Source organism: Larus michahellis, chromosome 7 (genome assembly GCF_964199755.1).
Source record: "Larus michahellis chromosome 7, bLarMic1.1, whole genome shotgun sequence".
In the NCBI taxonomy this organism is placed as follows: Eukaryota; Metazoa; Chordata; class Aves; order Charadriiformes; family Laridae; genus Larus; species Larus michahellis.
The window spans coordinates 52837068-52857188 of record NC_133902.1 but is presented as its reverse complement, the minus strand read 5'-3'; the positions used below and the strand labels follow the sequence as shown (position 1 = coordinate 52857188).

Sequence of the window (20121 nt, the reverse complement as noted above, 5' to 3'; positions counted from 1 at the left end):
GTTGTGACGGGGGAGCGCGGGGGCAGGTTGGGTGAGTAACGTTTACAAAGTTTATGCACTTACAGCTCTCTCACGATAGTCTCCTTTTATAGAAACTTAGACTGAAGCTCTTTCATAAAAGTAGCATTTCTTCTGAAAAAAGAGTTTAAAATTAATACTAGAGGCCCATCAAATTATAGGTCTTGATTCTTTTTTTTTTTTTTTTTTTTGCTTTAAGATTAACGAGTCTTCTCTCTAGATTTCAGTGGAAATAGGATCAGACCCAACCGATCCTGAAGCCAATTTGGATGTTGTGTCCCTGGCTGAAACGCAAGCGGCGTCGGGGTTTGCTGTTTCGTTTTGGCCACGGTGCAGTAATTCACTTCAGCAGACTAGAAAGAAAGAGCGCTACAGCGTGAAAGAGCCCGAGCTTAGACCAGCCTCTCCCTGCTCTGGTAAAGGCAAACTTAGCATTCAGCAAAGCACTAGACCAGAAAATCTCATAATAACAAATACCCAAACCCTCCCATCTTTACAGGTTTAGAGGCAAAATAAAATGCAGAATGCCATGTGGACCATACAGTGAGGGGGAAACAAGCAAATATGTATTTACAGCAAAGAATTATACTACAGCAAAACCTACGTGTTTTGCATTCTTTAAGTGCACAGATACAAATCTTTGTTTCTGACGTAGTTCTGTGATATCTCGTTCCAAACTCATTTCCTGCCTGAAGAACCTCAGGCTGAACAGGCAAAGGCAAATTCTGCTGTTGCCTTTGCTTTCAGCACCAGGTATCAGTGTATACATTTTACAACACAGGATTTTCCAGTCGCACAAATATGCACAGGTATGCGGGGAATATTTTATATAAATACAAAATGAATTGTTGAGCCTGCTCAGACCCACTTCCAATCCTCCTCCCCCCGGATTTTCCAGCGTATTAAAACTATTGCAACCGACTTATGTGCTGAGTGAAGCAAATGCTGAGCTACGGCAACACTAAGGATTTTCATACTAGTTTGTGTTTGTTTTCTTTTCATACAAAAAGTTTGCCTCCCACTTGAGAGCCCAGCTGTTCTGGTTCTGGAAAATGACTAAAATACAGCCGATTCTATGATCGTGACACCCCAGTTACTGCTGATCGTGCCGTTCGGCAGCTCCCACTTACTCTGTTTGGGTTCTCAACAATCTCGGGATGAAGTTCCCGTGCAGCCCACAGCACGTTACGGAGCGTTACAGGATAACACATCAGGAGTGCTGAGGCAGGAAACAAAAAACTTGAAAAAGCTAATTAATTGCTTTTAAATTAAAACTTTAAATGTACACCCTTCTGTTCTCTTGTCTTGAGAAGTGATCCAAGATTAAACAGCATTTCCCTTGCTTGGTCTTTGGTAGGTCAAGAGACACATCGATATTCACACACAGATAATGAACGCCGGTTACGACAAAAATCCAAACCAACCAGATATAGCCAAGAAAGGAAAATTTTAAATATCTATGCTTTTCACCATTACCTGGCAATGTTAATTTTTATGGAAAAAAACCTCCACGTTGATTTTAGTTTTTTTCCAGTATGATCAGAGCACGTCCAACTGTAAACCTGCAGACTATGACCGCTTGCAAAACATCCCGCAGGTTTGTTTCTCACTCATCTTAGCGTGTCATTTGCTGACTACAAATGGTGCTGCCAAGCATGCCACCTTCTGCTGAAAATAACAAAAATTACCTCTATAAAAAGAAGGCGGTTTAGAAGACGCAACCTGCTGCTCTAAAAAAATGAAGTTTGACTTGAATTCCAAACTCTTGAATTGTTTTTTGTCTAAATTTGTAACTGGCATGCCTGCTAAAAAAAAAAACCAACACAAAAACCCCAAACAAACAGCCCCCCCAAAACAGAAAAACAAACAAAGAACCCACGAGATTGATGAATGCTTTTTAGCAGTTGTTTGTCTCCTCTTACTTGTTCTTCAGAAAAAATTTCTCTTTAAAAACCTAGCTAGTTATGAAGACATTTTACATTTCTACCATACAATAATTATAGTTAGCTTAGTTTAACCTTTCTATGTCATTCAGCAACACTTTAACTACTGGAAGCCGTAGCAAACTGAGGCTCTAACAATAATATTGCTCCAAGGATGCTGAATACTTTTTGCTTCACACAGTATTTCTAGTAGACAGACTACAACAGAAGCATGGGCAAATTCCAAGGATTACTCTCTAAATGGGACCAGTAAACTGTGACAAGTCCATTCCGAAAATGGCAGTATGTTTTTGTAGCTTTTCCACACTGAAGAATGCCACAACCCCAGTCGGTTGTCGAGTCACCGAGATGATGTGTCACCCGCTGGCAACTGCCGATTTGCTCAGTCACGATACTCTCTGTTTAGGCTGCTCTGATGCAGCAGCTGTGATGCAGACAATGCCTTCTTGTCGACAAGATTTAAAAAAAAAAAAAAAAAAAAAGAAAGAAAAAGAAAAAAAGGACTGGGCCCAGATAACCCAAGAACAGGGTACAGAGCTATCTTGTGATTCCGAGCTCTTGTGAATTAAACCGCTTTATAGCCATTCGGGCTAAAGCAGTACCCAAAACAGTGCACCTAGAATAAAATGTTAGTCCTCCCTCCCCTGCACCCCCCTCCCTCAAGCACACTTTTTTCAATTTTCTACTGGAATGAAGTTGAGATCCTTTAGCTAACCATGATGGGGGATGTCCTAACTCATTAAAAAAATAGAAAAGACTTCACCAAAACAACAGAAAAAAAGAAGTTTGATGAGTCTGGGAATTTTCTACAAACTATTCTGTGCTGTCATCTTCAAATCACTGTAGAACATGAGACTCGTTTCTCTTCGCAAACAGATGAAGGAATCGGAAGAGTTACACTGCAAACGTTCTTATAGGAAAAAAAGATCAGTTAGCTGTTTGTTATGAATCCCTCGTCTCTTAGTAGATAATTCTGCCCAGCAATGATAGCTCTGCCTGCAGCGAAAAACCTGGACAAAAGTGCAGGAAGTAATAAGTAGCTCCTCTCCAAACTACTTACATTTTGTCCTCAACTCAAAAGAAGCTCTGCTGCTGCTATAGGCAGTCTTTACAAAGCGCAACCTGCCCCTTGATATAGTCTCTGCAGGGGCAGATTCTTCTGTGGGTTGGGTGGGAGCCGGCACAGCTGAACAATAAGAGGTCACCTTGGAAAACACAGTGCTTCCTTCTTCCATCAAAAGAGGGGACCAGAATATCATTTGCAGACTCCATGGTAAGACATTCGATATTATGCCTAAAAAGCAAAGCACATGATCTAAATCACAGTGGAGTTTACAGGAGTTCGGTACAGTTTTCATCCTTCCTCACTAAAAATAAAAGGAAATGCTCTATTACATCCTAAATCAAGTACATTTAGAATTGCAGATTGCCAGAACATGACTCTCATTTCTTTTTGCCTGCATAGATTCTCTCTGCAGAGGGCAGCACAGCCTTTCCAGCTTTACTCTTTTCCTAAATATTAATGAAAGAAGTTGAAAAAAATGCTTTTGACTGTTCCCCAAAGTGTAATATTTAAATACACCACAGATTTCTAGTAAGACAAAACCAAAGTATCCGAAATCAGGAGATTTTCTGGTTGGTATCACAGGGATCTCCCCTGGCAAGCCACAGGGTGCCAGGCCGCTCTGGGGAGCCGGGGCTGCCACCAGCCCAGCCGAGGACCAGAGGATGCAGCGAGGACCAGGGGATGCTGCAGGACGAGGGGATGCAGCGAGGACCAGGGGATGCTACAGGACGAGGGGATGCAGCGAGGACCAGGGGATGCTGCAGGACGAGGGGATGCAGCGAGGACCAGGGGATGCTGCAGGACGAAGGGATGCTGCAGGATGAAGGGATGCTGCAGGACGAAGGGATGCTGCAGGACGAAGGGATGCTGCAGGACGAAGGGATGCAGTGAGGACCAGGGGATGCTGCTGCGTTAGGGCAGGAGCCGGTCAGAGCAGGAGCCGCTGCTCCGAGGCACCCGCTAGTGTGAGCCAGCTGAAAAGAGAAAACTTCGACTTGCCATTTTCTGACCACAAAGCTTAAGCATGAGGGTAGCAATTCCAGCAGAGGCTTGTTTTTCACTTATTCTGGAAACATTGGTTGCTTTCAGCATTTAACAGATTTTTTTCCCACAGAATTATAATTTTGTCTAGACAGCTAGAAAAAAAAGCCTGACAAAGTTTTTGCATGAGCTGCTTCTGAACTCTGCTGGAAATTACAACTTTTCAAGCAAAATACAAAAGTAAGAACCCTCTGCAATTTAATTTATCAAAAAGTGGAGATAGAAAACCTAGGAAGCAGATTCCGTAGCAGCCATTTGTGGGAGCCCAGCTTTGAGTGCTTTGTTTTCGTTCTGAAAGGAACACAGACGTACTCCCAAAGAGGCAGCACCTGAAAGCACCATTAATTGCCTTAATGCATAGCTGGTAAGCTTTATAAATTGGCACTAATACCTCTAATGTGCAAGGGTTTACAGTTCTTTACCTAGGACAATACCCACAAAAGGTTTGCCGAAAGAGTAATTGCTAATTGCCAATGAATACAGATGTTTCAATATGGATGTCAATCATGGCCAAAGAGGGAGCTCAATAAATAGAAGCAAAGCAATACTTTCCAAGTGCTGTATTTAAAATCATGGGAACAAATGATGGAAATCACACAATGTGTATGGAGTTCTACTTCCTGCAGCAAAACGCATTTATTTCTGAGCCAGCTGGCCAAGCAGCGTTAGGGTTAGTGCAAGTCCCCTCCCTCTCGGAAGGATACGGCAAAAGCTACGGAACTGTGCCCCTGCTCAGCCAGGGCTGCCCAGGCAAACACAATTCCAGCCCTGGCACCTGCGATCCCTGCAGCACGAGCATCTCTGCTTGCTGCAAGCAACCCACATCAAAGGTGCACACACGTAGGAGATGGAGGGGGGGGAGGAAAAGGTGTAAATTTCTGGCCTCGGTGCTGTACACACATGCAAAAAAGACACGCTCCATGGACGGGTGCTCTCAAGGCAGCTGCAACTTCCACCACCCACTGCTAGGGAGGCCCCAGAGCCAACCTCGGCTCGCTGCTGCCACACAGACAGTGCGTCTCTCCCCTCCTTCCCTTCTCACGGGGTTCGTATGCTAAACTTCACGTGTGGCAAAACCCAGTGCAACAAAGAGACAAAATAATACGTTGGTGCTTTTAAGTACCTACCTAAGCAGAGCTTTGTCCTTGTTAAGATGCTGGAAGAAGGAAGGCTCACAGATGAGCTGGCTTTCCTGACAAACTTGTTTACAGGATTTCCCAGGTTCGGCGATTTTTACTTGAAGGGCACTTAATGGGGGCCACATCACCTGCCCGTGACAGAAATCCTGCAGTGACAGATCACATTTTATTATAACGCATCCAGTCCCTTGCTGGCGATTTTCCCCATTAGTAAAATAAGTGGTTATTATCACCCAAACACTTGTTTTGCAACTCGTTTCGGTTGTATTAAAATCAATAGTTTAAGCACAGTTAAAATTTATTTATTTATTTATTTATTTTTAGCATGAAGGAATTATCACCTTTGATTGCGACTTGAAATGTGGTAATATCTTTCTTCCCAAAGAAGCTTCTTCCCTACCTTTATCTTTCAGTGTATCATGAGCACCTCCAGATATTCTCTTTACTTCCACGTACCCAACCCATGTTGGCTTTCTCAGTGACTCCTGTTTCCCTAACTTGGTGCTGGCGGAACTATTTTCGTAACAGCACAAATATCAGGGGGAAGTTCTGGTAGGAGAAGAATTTCAGAGGCCTGTTCCCCTGTAGGCAAGAAATGTCTCAAGGGGCCCCGGTGGAGAGGCATCTGGAAAGGATCAGGGGACCGGCAGCGCCACAGAGGGAGCTCAGCTCATAAAAGACCGAAGATTTCTATAAAGAGACCAGGATTCAAAGAGTTTGTTTGCACTTCTTGGTTGAACCGCTAGTAAAAGTGCTCTCCCAACAGTGAAAAAACCTGGCAATAAATAACGCATGCAGTCAAGTGTCACCACAGCGGAAAGAAACAGGATCTAAACACACCTGCTAGCGGAAACTCTTCACAGACAAGTTCTTATGGTCTTGACATTTAAAATGAGAAAAAGCAAAGAGGAAATTTTAATCGCTGGTTTTACATAACAGTCCGTGATACTCAGCCATTAGTTTAACATTTGGCGACTCTCATCTGAAGGTGATCAAAAAATCTGGGCGCAGTCCATCATGGTTTGCTTTCTCCTGACAAAACCAGTACTTGTATGTACGGGTCCCACTGTGACCCGAAGCTTAGGAAGGCTGAACTACTTGAAATGTTAATGAAGCTAAAACCCCAAATCATTTACCAGTTCTCAGTATCAGTTTGTGGTTTTTTTCTCTGTTTAGGTTTCCTCTGCTGAAGGAGGAAGTTCTCATGCTCCCAGGTCTCACCATAAATTTACTATTACACAGCCACGAATCACAGAATATCCTGAGTTGGAAGGTACCCAGGAAGATCACAGAGTCCAAGTCCTGACTCCACACAGGGCAACCTAAAAGCTAAACCACACATCTAAGAGTGTTTTCCAAACACTGCTGGGACACTGACAGGCTTGGGGCCATGACCAGTTCCCTGGGGAGACTGTTCCAGTGCTTGACCACCCTCTCAGTGAAGAGTTTACTCCCAATATCCATTCTGAACTTCCCTTGATGCAGCTCTAAGCCACCCCCCTCCTGCCATATTTGAAAAAACTGAGTCATTTTAGAGCATATTTATGGCAGAATAATTTTAACAGCATCTAAAAAGCCAGGTTAACAAGAGATGGTTGGAGGTACTTTTTAATGAGGTTGTTTCAAAAAGGTCATTTTGGACTTAAGCGCCCTGCTTCCTCTCTCCTTTTATAAATCAGTATTTGAAATGCCAGATGCAGAAGGAAATCTAAATAGGTTCAAAATCCAATCCAACACTGTAATATATATACTATATAATACTATAATATATACTAATGCAAGATATACAATGTAATACAGTGATACTGGATTGGATTCACAGCTAAATTTTCTCAAAGACAGGGAATCACTTGTGAGGCTTCACCATTTGCTGGGGGCTTCAGCTCTTAGATGAAAATTCTCCTCAATAACTGGGCACAGCCTCCCATTTCCAGCCCGTAGCCCAGTGGGAAGCCTTCCTCAGCTTATGCCACCTTGAAGCGTGGCTCAGAGTACATCACCGTCACTGGTACCAGCACAGAGAGCTCTGTTTCAGTTTGCTGTCTCTCTGGCTAGTTTTGCTATCAACCATTAGAAGTAACCTAAAGTTGGGATCTTCACCCCAGTCCATCATCTTCAGCCCAGTCCATCTTGTCTCATATCCCTACGTGCATAAGGGTAAAATGAAGAACAGATGTTGTGTAAAACAGCAGGTGAAGCTTCACCAGAGACTGCGTTTATGTTTGGTTTACCTACACCCACAATTTCAAGGTGAGACAGGCTTAGCCCTGTCGTCAAAGGAGGTGTCCTCCTCCCTCTGGCTTTTCCTGCCCTTGGAGGAATGTCCCCGCTCCACTCCCTTTGCCAGGCCCTGGTGCTCAGCTCACCCTCTGCTGAGCCAAGTCAGTTTGCCAACCCAGTAGAGCCTTGCCAAAATAATTTTCTGCTGGGTTACCAAGAACTCTGCTTGGCCACATTTTTCAAAGTCAGCATGTCTGTTTCATCAGCCCAGCCTGCCTCATCCAACAGCTCCCAAATTTCCAACAGGGAATCCTGCAGCTGCTCCGGCTGCAGTTGCCTGCCTGCTCCTTTGATGGCAGTGCCAATTTAAGCGGTCCCACCCTTTGGTTCCCACCCTGCGCTGCCGCTTTGCAGAGCTGACTCAACTGTTTGCAGAGCCACAGAGCAACCAGGAACAAGGGATGGACTCAGCAGACGGCAGACGCACCTACCGCCACGCTGGGCTGCTGGCGGGGGCAGCGCGCTGGCAGAAGGAGCAGCTTGGAGTGAAAGCTGTTTTATTCCAGCTGAAGGTGGCACCGCTAAACGTGAAACCACAGCTCACAGCAGTTCTCTGACTCCAGACCCCAAAGACCTTCAGCTCAGCTGTCAGATCTGAAGGTTCAGGGAATTCACTAAGCCTTTCTTGTGAACGCTGTCCTCCCTCCTGCTCCTGAGCCAAAAAGCACCAAAAGGGGAACTCCAGACAACTCCGTTACATCCCACAGTCTCACTGTCCCATGGGGTGACTTCTGGGTCAGTGTACTTGGCCCCATCCTCTTCACATTCAGACATCCCCTGAAGACCACACTCTCACGGTTAATGCACCCATCACCTCTGAACCAGATCAGGCCCGTGCATCTTTGTTCCCGTTCCAAGCTTGTGCTGCCTTCCCTGTTCTGTCCACCTCCCACCACAAACTCTTCAAAATAAGATCTCAATCTTTCTTTTTGCTTCATCTGACACGTTAATCAGGCACAGTGCTAAGCACATGCAGCTAATAATGGTGCTTGAGCATCCTGAGGGCTGTGAAACAATAATGGCTTTTGACAATTAGTCAAAGCACTGAACATCCTCACAGTGCTGTATTTATTCCCGAAAAGCACGAGCACAGGCCAGGGCTGAGCCCTTGGGGCAGGTCCAGAAGGGACTGACAGTTTTGCCCCACAGATGCTATCTCTAAATTGTCTCCTCTTCTCCCTCACACTGAGCTCCGTTTCCTCCTGCATTGACAAAACCTCCCCACTAGAGCTAACCCAGGTAGAAGAATCAGAAGCAGCAGCGATACTTGTACAGGCCATGCCATCAACACCGCAGCAAAAAGCACAAGGCGTTTACTGGCAGGAAACTGGAAATAACTATGTTGCGTTAACTGCGCTTCTCGTCTGAAGCTGTTATTCTTTATTACTGTCTGTAATATTGTCCTCTTTCAGAAACACAGGTACAGGAGCGCGTGCAGCGCTTTTGAAAGAAATCCTGGAAGTTAATTGGCAAAACAGAGATAGAAGTTATTCCTGTCTCTCCTCTGCAGCCGCCAGCACAAAAGGCAGAGCCGGCCATTGCAGCAGATCTGGCCTTGGGCAGAAGTCCAAGCACACACACAGTTTCTAGAAATCTGTATCCCATATAAATCTCTGCAGTTTCTTACTCCAACTCAGCATCTTCTGCTGCTCTCAGCTGGCAACAATACATGGGGACCAGAAGTCCTTTAAGTAACTGGTTTCCAAACCATTTAAAGCTTTATCGATTGAAACTAAATACTTGAAAAATCCGCCCAGAGGTTTTAGCCTAAGTGCAATTCTACCACAAAAGAATCTCAATATTTACGTGATACTTCATGATCCAAAGATTTTGTTGTGTGTACACAGTTAAAGAATGTCACACATACATTGAAAAATTACTTTGCCTTTCTGCTTTGATACAACATCAGAAGGAAGGAAGGTTCTTTGTAAATCAATCAATGAAATAATCAATCAATAAATTTTTTTAAAAATTAAAAATTTAAAAGCTCCTATAGCTCCTGAAATTCAGGCACGTATCTCCATTTTTGCAAAGACATATGGTAAATCAGACACTCACAGATGAATCAGAACCCAAAAAGTGAGGAGCAGGTTGAATATTCTGGTAGCCAGCGCTTTGTCGTAATTTCTAGTCAGTCTCTTTACGCATGAAAAAGCTAAGACCCCAAGTCCCAGGCCTCCCAAGCCCCACAGGGCCAAATCCACAGAAGTGAATCTCTGAGTCCGTGTGGACCTCCCAAGGGAACTTCATCTGAGCAAACAATGCCCGGACAAGGCCTGCGCAGCTGCTGTTCCTACTTGAACAGCAACAACCCTGAGAAGCTTTAAAATGTACAGGGTCCTCTCTTTCCAACATAAAATAAAAGACAATCCACAATGAAAGTTCATACCTGTCTTTCAATAAATGCATTCATCCTCTGAAGCATCCCCTCACATGTAAATTCATAGGGCAAATAAGGGTCAATCTGTGGAAACAGCGTGTTAAGGTTAGGGGATTTTGTTTAAATGAACTTCGTGGTGCGCTGTGTGGTAGCAGCGTGCTTTCCAAATACTACATTACAGCTTAAGTAGCAACAATAAATGCAAATAAACTCATTAGCAAATCACAATTTCACAAAACCATCAGCAGTTTAAGCTGATTTTCACTCCTTTGTAAAGGCAATAGAAGTTGCACAGTGATTAGCTTTAAGGAAACTCAGGCTATACTGCAAAGCACTAGATATAAAGCTGGCCTGAGACCCTGCGGGATTCCACAGCTCCTGTTTTAACTAAATTTCAGTTCTGGAGTTGAAGTGAAAAAGAGAACATTATGACAATAAAAGAATGTGATACCTTTGAAAATTACTTCAAACTTCCCCCCCACCCCCCTTTGAAGTGCCCTCATTACAATTCCTCACCGTAAGTGCACAAGCATTTCAGCGCTGCTTGTGTCAAGGCTACAAAATCAAAGGCGTTGAGCATGTACTTGGGCAGCCTGCAATGCTCTAAGAATCAACACGGAAACTCCTGCACTGAATGCGCAGAAAATACAGATTGCTGGATAATTTACATATGAAATTCACAATTCTGTACAAACTCACTCATGCTCTTTTATTTTTTTTTTTTTTAGGTAAAACTCTGACTTACCCAGCACTAAAACATGATAATCAGATACCACAGAGATGTAATAACAATTTTTTCCCCCAATATCCTACCTAATTAAAGCACTCTGCTTGATTAGACTAACATTAGGAAGCACTCCACATGCAATACACAATACACCTCCTCAAGTGTTGATGACAAATTGAGGATACGCTTCTCACCTTTTGATTCAAAATTGATTTCACAGCCTTCTCAACTTCAGAAAGATCATTGATGTCTACAGTCCAGACATGGGGCTTCCCAATGTAAACCTCAGCATAGGGATGCTGAGATGTCAACTGAAGAGAAGAAATAATATTGGTAAAAATTAATGCGTCAAGATATCTTTCCCTCTCACTCTCTTCATCAGATTGTTGGATGAAGCACACTGGGATTAATGCAAGAATTCAGCTGGAATTTAACAGTCAACATCATTCCTTCTGAGTTACCTTTCAGATTTTCTGTGTTTAAATTTAGAGAGTGAATTTAGTTGGAAAACTGAATATCGGATAACAACACAGATCACAAGTAACATTAGTGCATCTCTCATTTGTGGCTTTAATCCACCTAACGACCCACATCACAGTGGACTTGCTGCTTACTGAAATTACTTTCACAACACGCCCCTGCTTCCCCACAGCTCGTTCACAGGCCAGCCCCACGTTTTCACAACCCCTAATTGCTACCAGTCCTGGTTAGACCTGCAGGACTGCCTTCAGGAGATGTCACCCTTGGCCTGTCTCACCTTCAGACAATGTCCTCGCCCCGTCTCTCCTTCAGATTTCAAACATTTCCAAGCTTCTGTGAGTAGTAGTGAATAAAGCACCATTTAGAACTGTCTAGGTTGGAAGGGACCTTTCAGATCATCGAGTCCAACCATCAGCCTAACTCCATCAAATACATCACTAAACTATGTCCCTCAGCACCACGTCTACCCAGCTTTTAAATACCTCCAGGGATGGCGACTCAACCACTTCCCTGGGCAGCCTGTTCCGATGCTTGATAACCCTTTTGGTGAAGAAAGTTTTCCTAATATCCAATCTAAACCTCCCCTGGTGCAACTTGAGGCAGTTCCCTCTTGTCCTATCACCTGTTGCTTGGGAGAAGAGACCGACCCCCACCTTGCTACAATCTCCTTTCAGGTAGCTGTAGAGAGCGAGAAGGTCTCCCCTCAGCTGCCTTTTCTCCAGGCTGAACACCCCCAGCTCCCTCAGCCGCTCCTCACAAGACTTGTTCTCCAGACCCCTCACCAGCTCCGTTGCCCTTCTCTGGACCCGCTCCAGAATTTCTATCACTCAGACGAATTCTGACTCTCCCTGCTGGTAGTTCAAGAGTGATTTGACCTCACTAAGAGTGTTAACTGGTATTTTGTTCACCACTTTGTCAGAAAACAAATTAAATAAATACCAAAATAGATAACTAAGAAAAGTTATATCAGAGATTGCTTTCAGAACTAGCAGGATGGCACTAAAAGTAATTTTTGTGACAGGTTGCACAGGAGTGAGAGGAACGTGCAAATGAACACAGAGAGAGGAAGCAAAAGCTGCAGAAGAGAGGGGGAATGCTTCACAAAGGCCTCAGAAGAAAATTGCTTTTAAAATAAATATAACACATACAAACTCCCCAGGACAGATAATTCATAGCCAATTTTTATCCAGCTGCCTCTTTATGCATGACACAAAGAAAAATCTAGACAGTACCAAAGTTTTGAAGTACTAAAGAACTTTCTCCTGCACTGGGCATATACTATTGCCACTAAAAATATACGTACTTAAAAATTTGGTTTTTAAGACTGAGTTCCCAGGGCACTTCTCTCTGGACTTCGGATGGCAGAAGCTACGTTCCTATTGCTTTCGGTAACAACAAAAAGCCTTCTATCACACCTTTAAAAACATGAACATAAACTAGTGTTTTAAATTCCACAGATCTTTAGGAATTACGCCTTAGACCACTCTTTCTCTACCATCTCAGACAGGCCGATGGCAACATTAAAGCCAGATCTGATCTGGAAGATGAAAAACTAAACTTCTCAGACTAGTAGCTGTTTTAAGTATCAAGAGTAACTAGTAACATATTTGTATTGCACCAGTTATTCTACATCTGTGCTCTCAAAAAATATTAAGGCTGTTTCCTAATACTGAAATGCTTTAATTAGCTGAGGCTTAATGTTTTAGATATTCAGGACGTACTCCTTCTGCCTGTAATTAAAATCTGTAAGAATTCTTATAAATAGATTTGGAATTAATTTCTAATTTCAGGTCTTTATTTTTCCTTCCTAAAAGCAGAAAAAGGAAAGAAATCACACCGACCAAGTAAACATTCCAACTAGATTTAGCATACAATGCTTTCTTGGGGGGGCAAAGGGAGAAGAAATATCCCTACAAATACTGGTACAAAACAAGCTCCTTGAAGGTGATTTTTTTTTTCCTGGCTCTTTTCCCCAGCAAAATCATGTCCCAAGATAAAACAACTGCTGAACTAAAATCAAAATGGTCATTTCCAGTTTTTGTACAGAGTCTTCACTACAGGACTCCATCTTGCAGGTAGAGGGGAAACAGTTACCCCCCTCTCCCCCCATAATAAATTCTACCTAAAACAAGAGAGAAATAGTGGCTTGCAGTGGTTACTTTACAAAAGTACTAAACACAGACGTTATCTTCAAATTGGGCTATGGATAATCAATTCACAGAACTACACAAGCTTTTTTTTGTTCTCCTTTAACACTTGAAAAAACAGAGAGAAGGATTTAAGGACTTTCTTAATCCCAAAGAACCAGCACATGGATTACTGGCAATCGGATCTAAACGCAGTTGAGAAAGTTAAGAGAAAAGGTTACTCTTAGGATAGGTCATCGGGGCATGTGAACACAGTGATGTTCGTGACGAATGTTCGTTATATTATTTTGTACTAAAGCAGGGATTATTCTTCTGTGCCAGTCAGGTGCAGAGCATTTCTGGCAGTGGTGACACATGCCAGCGGGATTTAGCACAGCATTCCAAGGACTAAAATTCCTACTAAAGAGTTAGATGGGTCCAGATTATTTACTGAGCCTGACGAGTTGTAGTGTCTGGGCACAGAACAAGGGGAAACGAGACCCAGTCGAGCGACCCACAGAAGAAAAGCTCTGAAAGGTGCCAAGCCCAAGGAGAAAGTTTGAACAGACTTTTTTTCCCCCTTATTGCTTTTTCTTTTCTTAGCAATGCAAGCTGTGAGAAGGGGCGAGTTTGAACTCATGCCCTGTCCCTACTGAATGAAGGCAATTACAGTCCCGGATGATAAAATCATAAGGAATTTATGTTCCTGGTTTAAAATGGGAAACTGTCCTTTCCTTATCTACTACCTCCGTACGCAATTTATATAGACCAAACATAACCTGAATTGGGAAATACGACTGTGCAAAGTTCTCGTTATCTAAGTGCTACCAGAGAGCTTTCCCTTCAGTTAAGTACGTAAAGAAAATACATATATCCACCTATGAATAAGCCATGGTCACAAGCAAAATACTAATGTCAGAAACAGCCACATGACGGTTAAATGCTTGCAAGTGGTATAGGTGGAATTTTACCTACACCAAAGAAGAAAAATATTCCAAAGCCAGTGCCAGGATGAGGGGCTGGTTTACTCAGCCTCATTTTTCTCTTACTGGAGTCTAAACACACTGCCTGTTTCGAAAACTCGAGGTGTGGTTTTCCTGTTCTCTTAAAAAGTCAGTTCTCCCCATGTCTTCTGTGTTTAACCACAAACACGGTGGGCTGTGACCATTAACACCGTAGCTCAACAGTGTCTTGAGCAGGGCTTGTCTGCAGAAAAAAAAAATGTATCCCAAAACACACACAACAACCCACAAATGGCATTTTTATTATTTACTTAAACACCTATTTACTTCCTACGCAGTACACAGTAATGTTTGTTTCTTCAACGAAATAAAACCACTTTCAAATGACACATCGTGTATCAGATGACATGACCTGTCCTGGGAGAAGCATCAGGGCTTCAAGTGAAACTTCAGTTTATGATCTATCAATAAGAATTAGCAGAATGTACATATAGGCAAATCTAGGGGTAAAGTTTAACAGTATGTTAATGAAAAATTTTGATTATCCTATAAATGTAAGGACTGATAATCCCATCAAGGGCTAAAGAAAATGACAGTTGCCCACCTTACGCAATAAACTGTGAACATTTACACAATTTTTCCTATATTGTGTTACTAAAAAGAGATCTACAGTCACTTTCAATAATGAAATTACCAAGATGGATAAAGCTTACCTCTCGGAGTGTAGGTTTGCCTTTGAAAAATTCTGTGTTTTTGCTACTTTTTGGTGGGTCAAATCTTAAATTTAGAAAAGCACATCCATTAGCAATAGCCTCTAAAGGAGCCGGCCCTTCATATGGAAATCCAAGACCAACGAACAGCTGAAAAACAGAAAACAAGGACTGTCTTAATTTCTGTTCTTTAAAAAAACTGAAAGCTAAGAGGTAATTTAAACAATAAGGCACTCTAAATATACCAGCCTAAAAAAAAAATCTAATGTTAAGAAAATGGGAGAAATTCAGCAGCTCACCCGCTCCTACCCAAGCGGTAACGGAATGTCCTGTAAAACACATTTGACAATAATCTTCTGTAATGAGCTGAGGTGGTATTTCATGGAGCTGAGGCAACAACGGACCCTTTCAGTCATTTTTTTGGGAAAAAAAAAAAAAAAAAGGAGTTATTTGGTGGTTTGATTGGTGTTGAAATGGAACTGCTGGGCCTCTCTTGCAGGTATAGGTTTTATGCAGTAACCTCACGAACAGCTACACCACTGTTTTCCCCTCTCTCCCACATGAGCTAACCTGCTGGTTTTGCCAACAGGAACATGCTCCTGCCAATCTGATTAAGTCTTCTAATTAAAACGGTAGATGGCAGCAAACATCAGCTGAAGACACCGTGCCCGGGCAGCAAGAGCTTGCACAGGACTGAGGGTTCAACCCCTCCAAGGTAAATTGAAGGAGGAAAAATGCATCACAAAGTTCTGACATCAGCCGAGATTATAGGTGCTCTAGAAAAGGCAATGCTTTTCTCCAATGTAAAGAAATTTAGTATTTTTTTCCGAGTTGTCTGGCATTTATTTGGATCTTGACCCCTTTTCCTGGCCCAACAGAGTTAAAACCCTTGAATTATATATAGGAGTCTTGATTTTTATTTGAATGTCCGTGTATAATGGAAGAATTATAAGCTCTGATCTGTAACAGCAATTTCTCAGCACTGCTGCATGACTTAACATGTATATACATATAGCTACTGCTTTTTTCAAGAAAATAAAGAACAATCTTCAAAACCGTTAGGGTCGTGTATTCAGGATGTACATATTCAAAGAGGTCAAATTATACTATTCTGCATTAAATTTTCCACAACATGGAGGTGAACCCTAGTAAGAAAAGATTCAAAACTGAAGGCCCCTTCTAGGGGCTGATTTTAACACTGATGCATAAACCCGGGGTCACAGAATCATAGAATCGTTTACTCTATGGTTAGGAAAGGCTGGAAAAGGCCTTTAAGTTCGTCAAGCCCAGTAGTGTTGGGCACAAGCATTGCAGCATCTATCCCCGCCAACCCATGGCAACAACAGTGTAAATTCTGAGTTGGCTCATTTTAAAGAGAAAGTTAACACTTCTCAGCATAGTTGGGGACATACAATTTTCACTGCATGGAGCTGAATACTCTTATTCCAATTTTCAATTTTTAGGTTAAAAAAGTCACCTACTCGCAAAAAGTTTCTCAGCTATCTTACAGATTAAAATCTTACAGGAAACTCTCCAGTGGCTGATAAAAAAAAAACTCTGGAAGACTATCTCCACTAAAGCTAGATTATCTGTATTTGGGTTTTGTATATGGCGTAAGATACATTACCTTTCATTCAGAAAAAATACATACAAAATTTCATCTCAGAAGAGGCTTAATTTAAAGAAAGGTAATGTCTTGAAAATAATGAATTAGGGGCATGAAACCATTTCACGCAATCTGCACACCTAATGTTATTTATTTAAACTACTCCTTAGTTCAGGCAGAAAACCAGCTGAGAACCAGCAATTAAAACCATCTGAAGTATCAATTCTCCTATGATCCTGTGTTTGTCTCTTCTGTAGAGAATGCTGGTTTGTTTCCTTCGTTTTTCACTTTTTTTAATAAACTGCTGCTGTGCACTGCTGAACAGTTCTGTCTCTGACTGCTCCGTTTATTTAGGAGGAAGCTCCACGGGGAAAGAAACATGGTTTTTATGTTTTGACAGCCCAAAGCGCGCTGTCAACACTTAATCTATAATAAATAGCTCACCACCTGTTTCGCATCCATTTCCAGCCTCACCTCTAAGCAGCACCATACCTTTGAAGAAAGAAGGATGAGTCCGACTGCTAGAGCGGTGCACGCGTGTGTGCTGACTGTTGGCCTCAGGTTTTAGCCCGGCTCACACCTGCCCACAACCCCCCCTGCCCCAGCTCCTTCTTTCAACCCTCCAAAAATCTTCTGTCACTCTCCATCACGTCGACACCAGGTCAGCTGAAACTCCCAAACTGAATCTAGACCCTGCTCCTGAAAATTGCCCTTTATTAACGTTCCTTGGTTAGGGAGGTAGTAGTTTTGTATGGTATAAAGAGCAAAACTGAGGAATATCTTAACTGCCTCAGGAAAGTCACATTCATTATGATTCAAAAAGCAAGCATTGAAGACAACGGGTCATTTCTGTAACTTATTCTCATGATGTGCTAATTTGCTAATCCTTTGAATTACATGCAACTTGTTATTTCCAGACAGGCTAAAACAATCTGTCAAGGTACTTCCTAAAAGTATGTAACAAATGCTGCAAGTCCGCAACTGAAAAAGAAGGGGAAAAAAAGGAAAAGATACAACTAACAGATAACTGTTTTGTGGTCCCAGCAAAGCAAACACCCATCCTCAGTACAGCTGAAGCTGTGTGGAAGAGAAGGCTCCTTCCCACAAAATGATGAAAATTTAGAACACACTGTGTTTCCACTATTTTATGATATAAATACACACTGTTGCCTCCACATAAGGTTGCTGACTATGGCTTTTAGGGTACTCTCTTACCAGATGCTGTGCCTGGTAACGGAGTCCACCACGGGCAGCCACCTTCACCCTATGGCTGAAGATCTGGAATGCAAAACTCCAAATCTGACGTTGCTGGGGACGTAACTGTGGTTCAAAAATGTTAGCCCTGATCTGGTTTTGTTAGCTGCAGCAGAATTGCGATATAGAGTAGAATTCCTTTATACTTTACTGGTTGATTAGTGCTTGAAACCATTTCTTTTTCTGTACGTGAGCATTCTTCTCACCTTTCAAATGTTTTTGAAAGCCAGAACCATTATTTTTCGTGCAGGGCTTTAGGCGGGCACACGCCACAGTAGGCTCTGTATGCTAGCGCCTTGCATAGCGAGATGATTGCCAGGAAGAGTTTACAGTACGAAAGTACATCTAAATGAGAAAACAGCAAATAAATACAGATGTAAAATGATCATGGTAACAGTGGTGGGGGTTTTTTTAAAACCATTTCCTTGTTTACAAGGTCTGCTACCCAGGTGTGTCTGTGCCTGTAGGTCTGCATGAATCAAAAAAGGGGATTCATATCTGCAATCTCGCTTGCTCAACTTGAGTAAAGCAGGTGTTGAAACCCTTAAGCAGGAATACTTTGGTTTTCGTAAGAAAGGCTCCTTAGGAACCTTTTCTGCCTTTGCTGTGAGCTGCACCCCTGGTTTGGAATTTCAGGCTTTTGAGTTGGCCACCCAGCATCAGAGCAGCCAAGACACCATTCTTTTCTGATTATAATGCAGGCAGTCCTTTCACGGTGTAGTAGCTAAGTGGAAACTTCTCTTGACATGAAGAGTGCTTCACAATCACTCCCGTGACAGAACAGTGGGGTTTTGTTTTATTTTTTGGAAACCACTGACTTTCAGTTGACACTAAGCAATTTATTTGTGGAGTTCATGGCACCAGATCAGACTATTATTAAAATGAGTTCTTCAACAAACAGTCTTTCTAAATTATAGCCAAAGGTATAAAAGAAGGAGCGAATGTTTTACCTCATTGACTGTAATTCTGACCAGCTGAATATTTAAGAGAAAAACTGCATATTCCAGAGACTAAACGCTATATTTCCATGAACAAAAGTGTTTATCTTCTCCTCTCCCCTTTCTAACATTACTGCACTTCATCGAATTTATTCTGTTGGGTCGGTAGGTTTATCACCACTTTTGTATGCCTTCATACTGAACTTACGTATTCTCTTCTGAAGTACAGAAAGAGAAGTGCAACAAAGGCTGTTGTTAACTATCTTGATATATTTTTCTCATGAATATAAAATACTTTCTGGAACAGTCAATCCTTTTGTGATTGAAACAACTTTAGAATAGAATCACTAGTTAAATGTCTTTTCAGCTGATCTTGTGAAGCGTGTGGAAGTAAAAAATATATTACTTCCTAAAAGGCAATATGAAAAGTTTCCTTTCCTATTTCTGCTTATCCATCATTGCAATGGGATTTTTCCCAAACTGTCTAAACAGGGTGGTTGCTCCTACTTTTATTAATCACCATTCGGAAATTGTACATTCCACTAAGTAAAAGAATTTGGATTCCCTCAAAAATTCACAAGTGGCTCGAGGCAAAAAGTTGCATCTGAAACTTTCTTGAAAGGAGGAATATTTCTCAAGAATTCAGTCCTGGTTCTTCTAAGAGCCTGGTCCAACTCCTCCAGCTGCCCACTTGGCAAGAAGCCAAGTAAATTGGCAGGAAGGCTGCCAGCTCGCCTACCCTATTTTCCTCTGACGTGATGAATGGTTTTACATCTTCTCATTAGGAACTGTTGACATGTCTCGTTTTTGTCATGCACTACACAGCTGAACTAGCCATGAAGAATCTCAAACAGCCCCCTCCTGCTTGGAAAACGCACTTATTCTGAAACGCGTTGCTTTACGATACACACCAGAATGAACTGGCAGCTGCAGGCTTTTGAGAATAACTGTGTCCTGTACCAACTCATACATTTGGGGAATGTAAAGCTCTGAGCAAGAATCATGACTGAGCCGTCGTTACCCATCGGTATTTTGCTATCCAAGGGCAAAACGAAGCAGTGCAACATAAACTGACACTTCTGAGTACACTGGACTGTGCAATTTGTTAAATTATTATTACTTTCTGAAAACTAGATCATTTTTCAGCTGACCTAACAAAAACTTGCTAACACAATGTTGTTATCACAAGCAACGAAAGACAATCCTTGCCCTTGGGTATGAAAACATATGTTTAGAAAAAGAAAAATCTGAAAGTTTCTGGAAGCTTAAAGACAAAGTTTGTTGCTTGGAGACAGTAAATAACAGGCCTAGGTGGCTCAAGCGAGCATTGTACCCACAGATGTTACCATCCCTGAGTTACGGCTCCCATTATTCACATACTTTCAGCACACTGATTGTCTAGTGACAAAACCCCATAACTAAATTCATTATGGGGCTCTGGTCACGTTGCC

General features: G+C 42.2%; 1 protein-coding gene across 2 annotated transcripts in view; it reads right to left on the bottom strand.

Moving 5' to 3' along the window:
• Nucleotides 1-208: 208 nt before the first annotated feature.
• The window catches only part of MGAT5 (alpha-1,6-mannosylglycoprotein 6-beta-N-acetylglucosaminyltransferase), a 129711-nt gene continuing 109798 nt past the window's right edge, over nucleotides 209-20121 (bottom strand). For both annotated transcript variants that reach the window (XM_074595015.1, XM_074595016.1), the window contains 5 exons: nucleotides 14876-15022; nucleotides 10789-10905; nucleotides 9877-9951; nucleotides 5196-5353; nucleotides 209-3255 (listed from right to left, as the gene is read on the bottom strand). In XM_074595015.1, the coding sequence (XP_074451116.1) occupies nucleotides 3057-3255; nucleotides 5196-5353; nucleotides 9877-9951; nucleotides 10789-10905; nucleotides 14876-15022 (696 nt within the window). In that variant the 3' untranslated portion in view covers nucleotides 209-3056. The remainder of the gene's footprint in view (nucleotides 3256-5195; nucleotides 5354-9876; nucleotides 9952-10788; nucleotides 10906-14875; nucleotides 15023-20121) is intronic.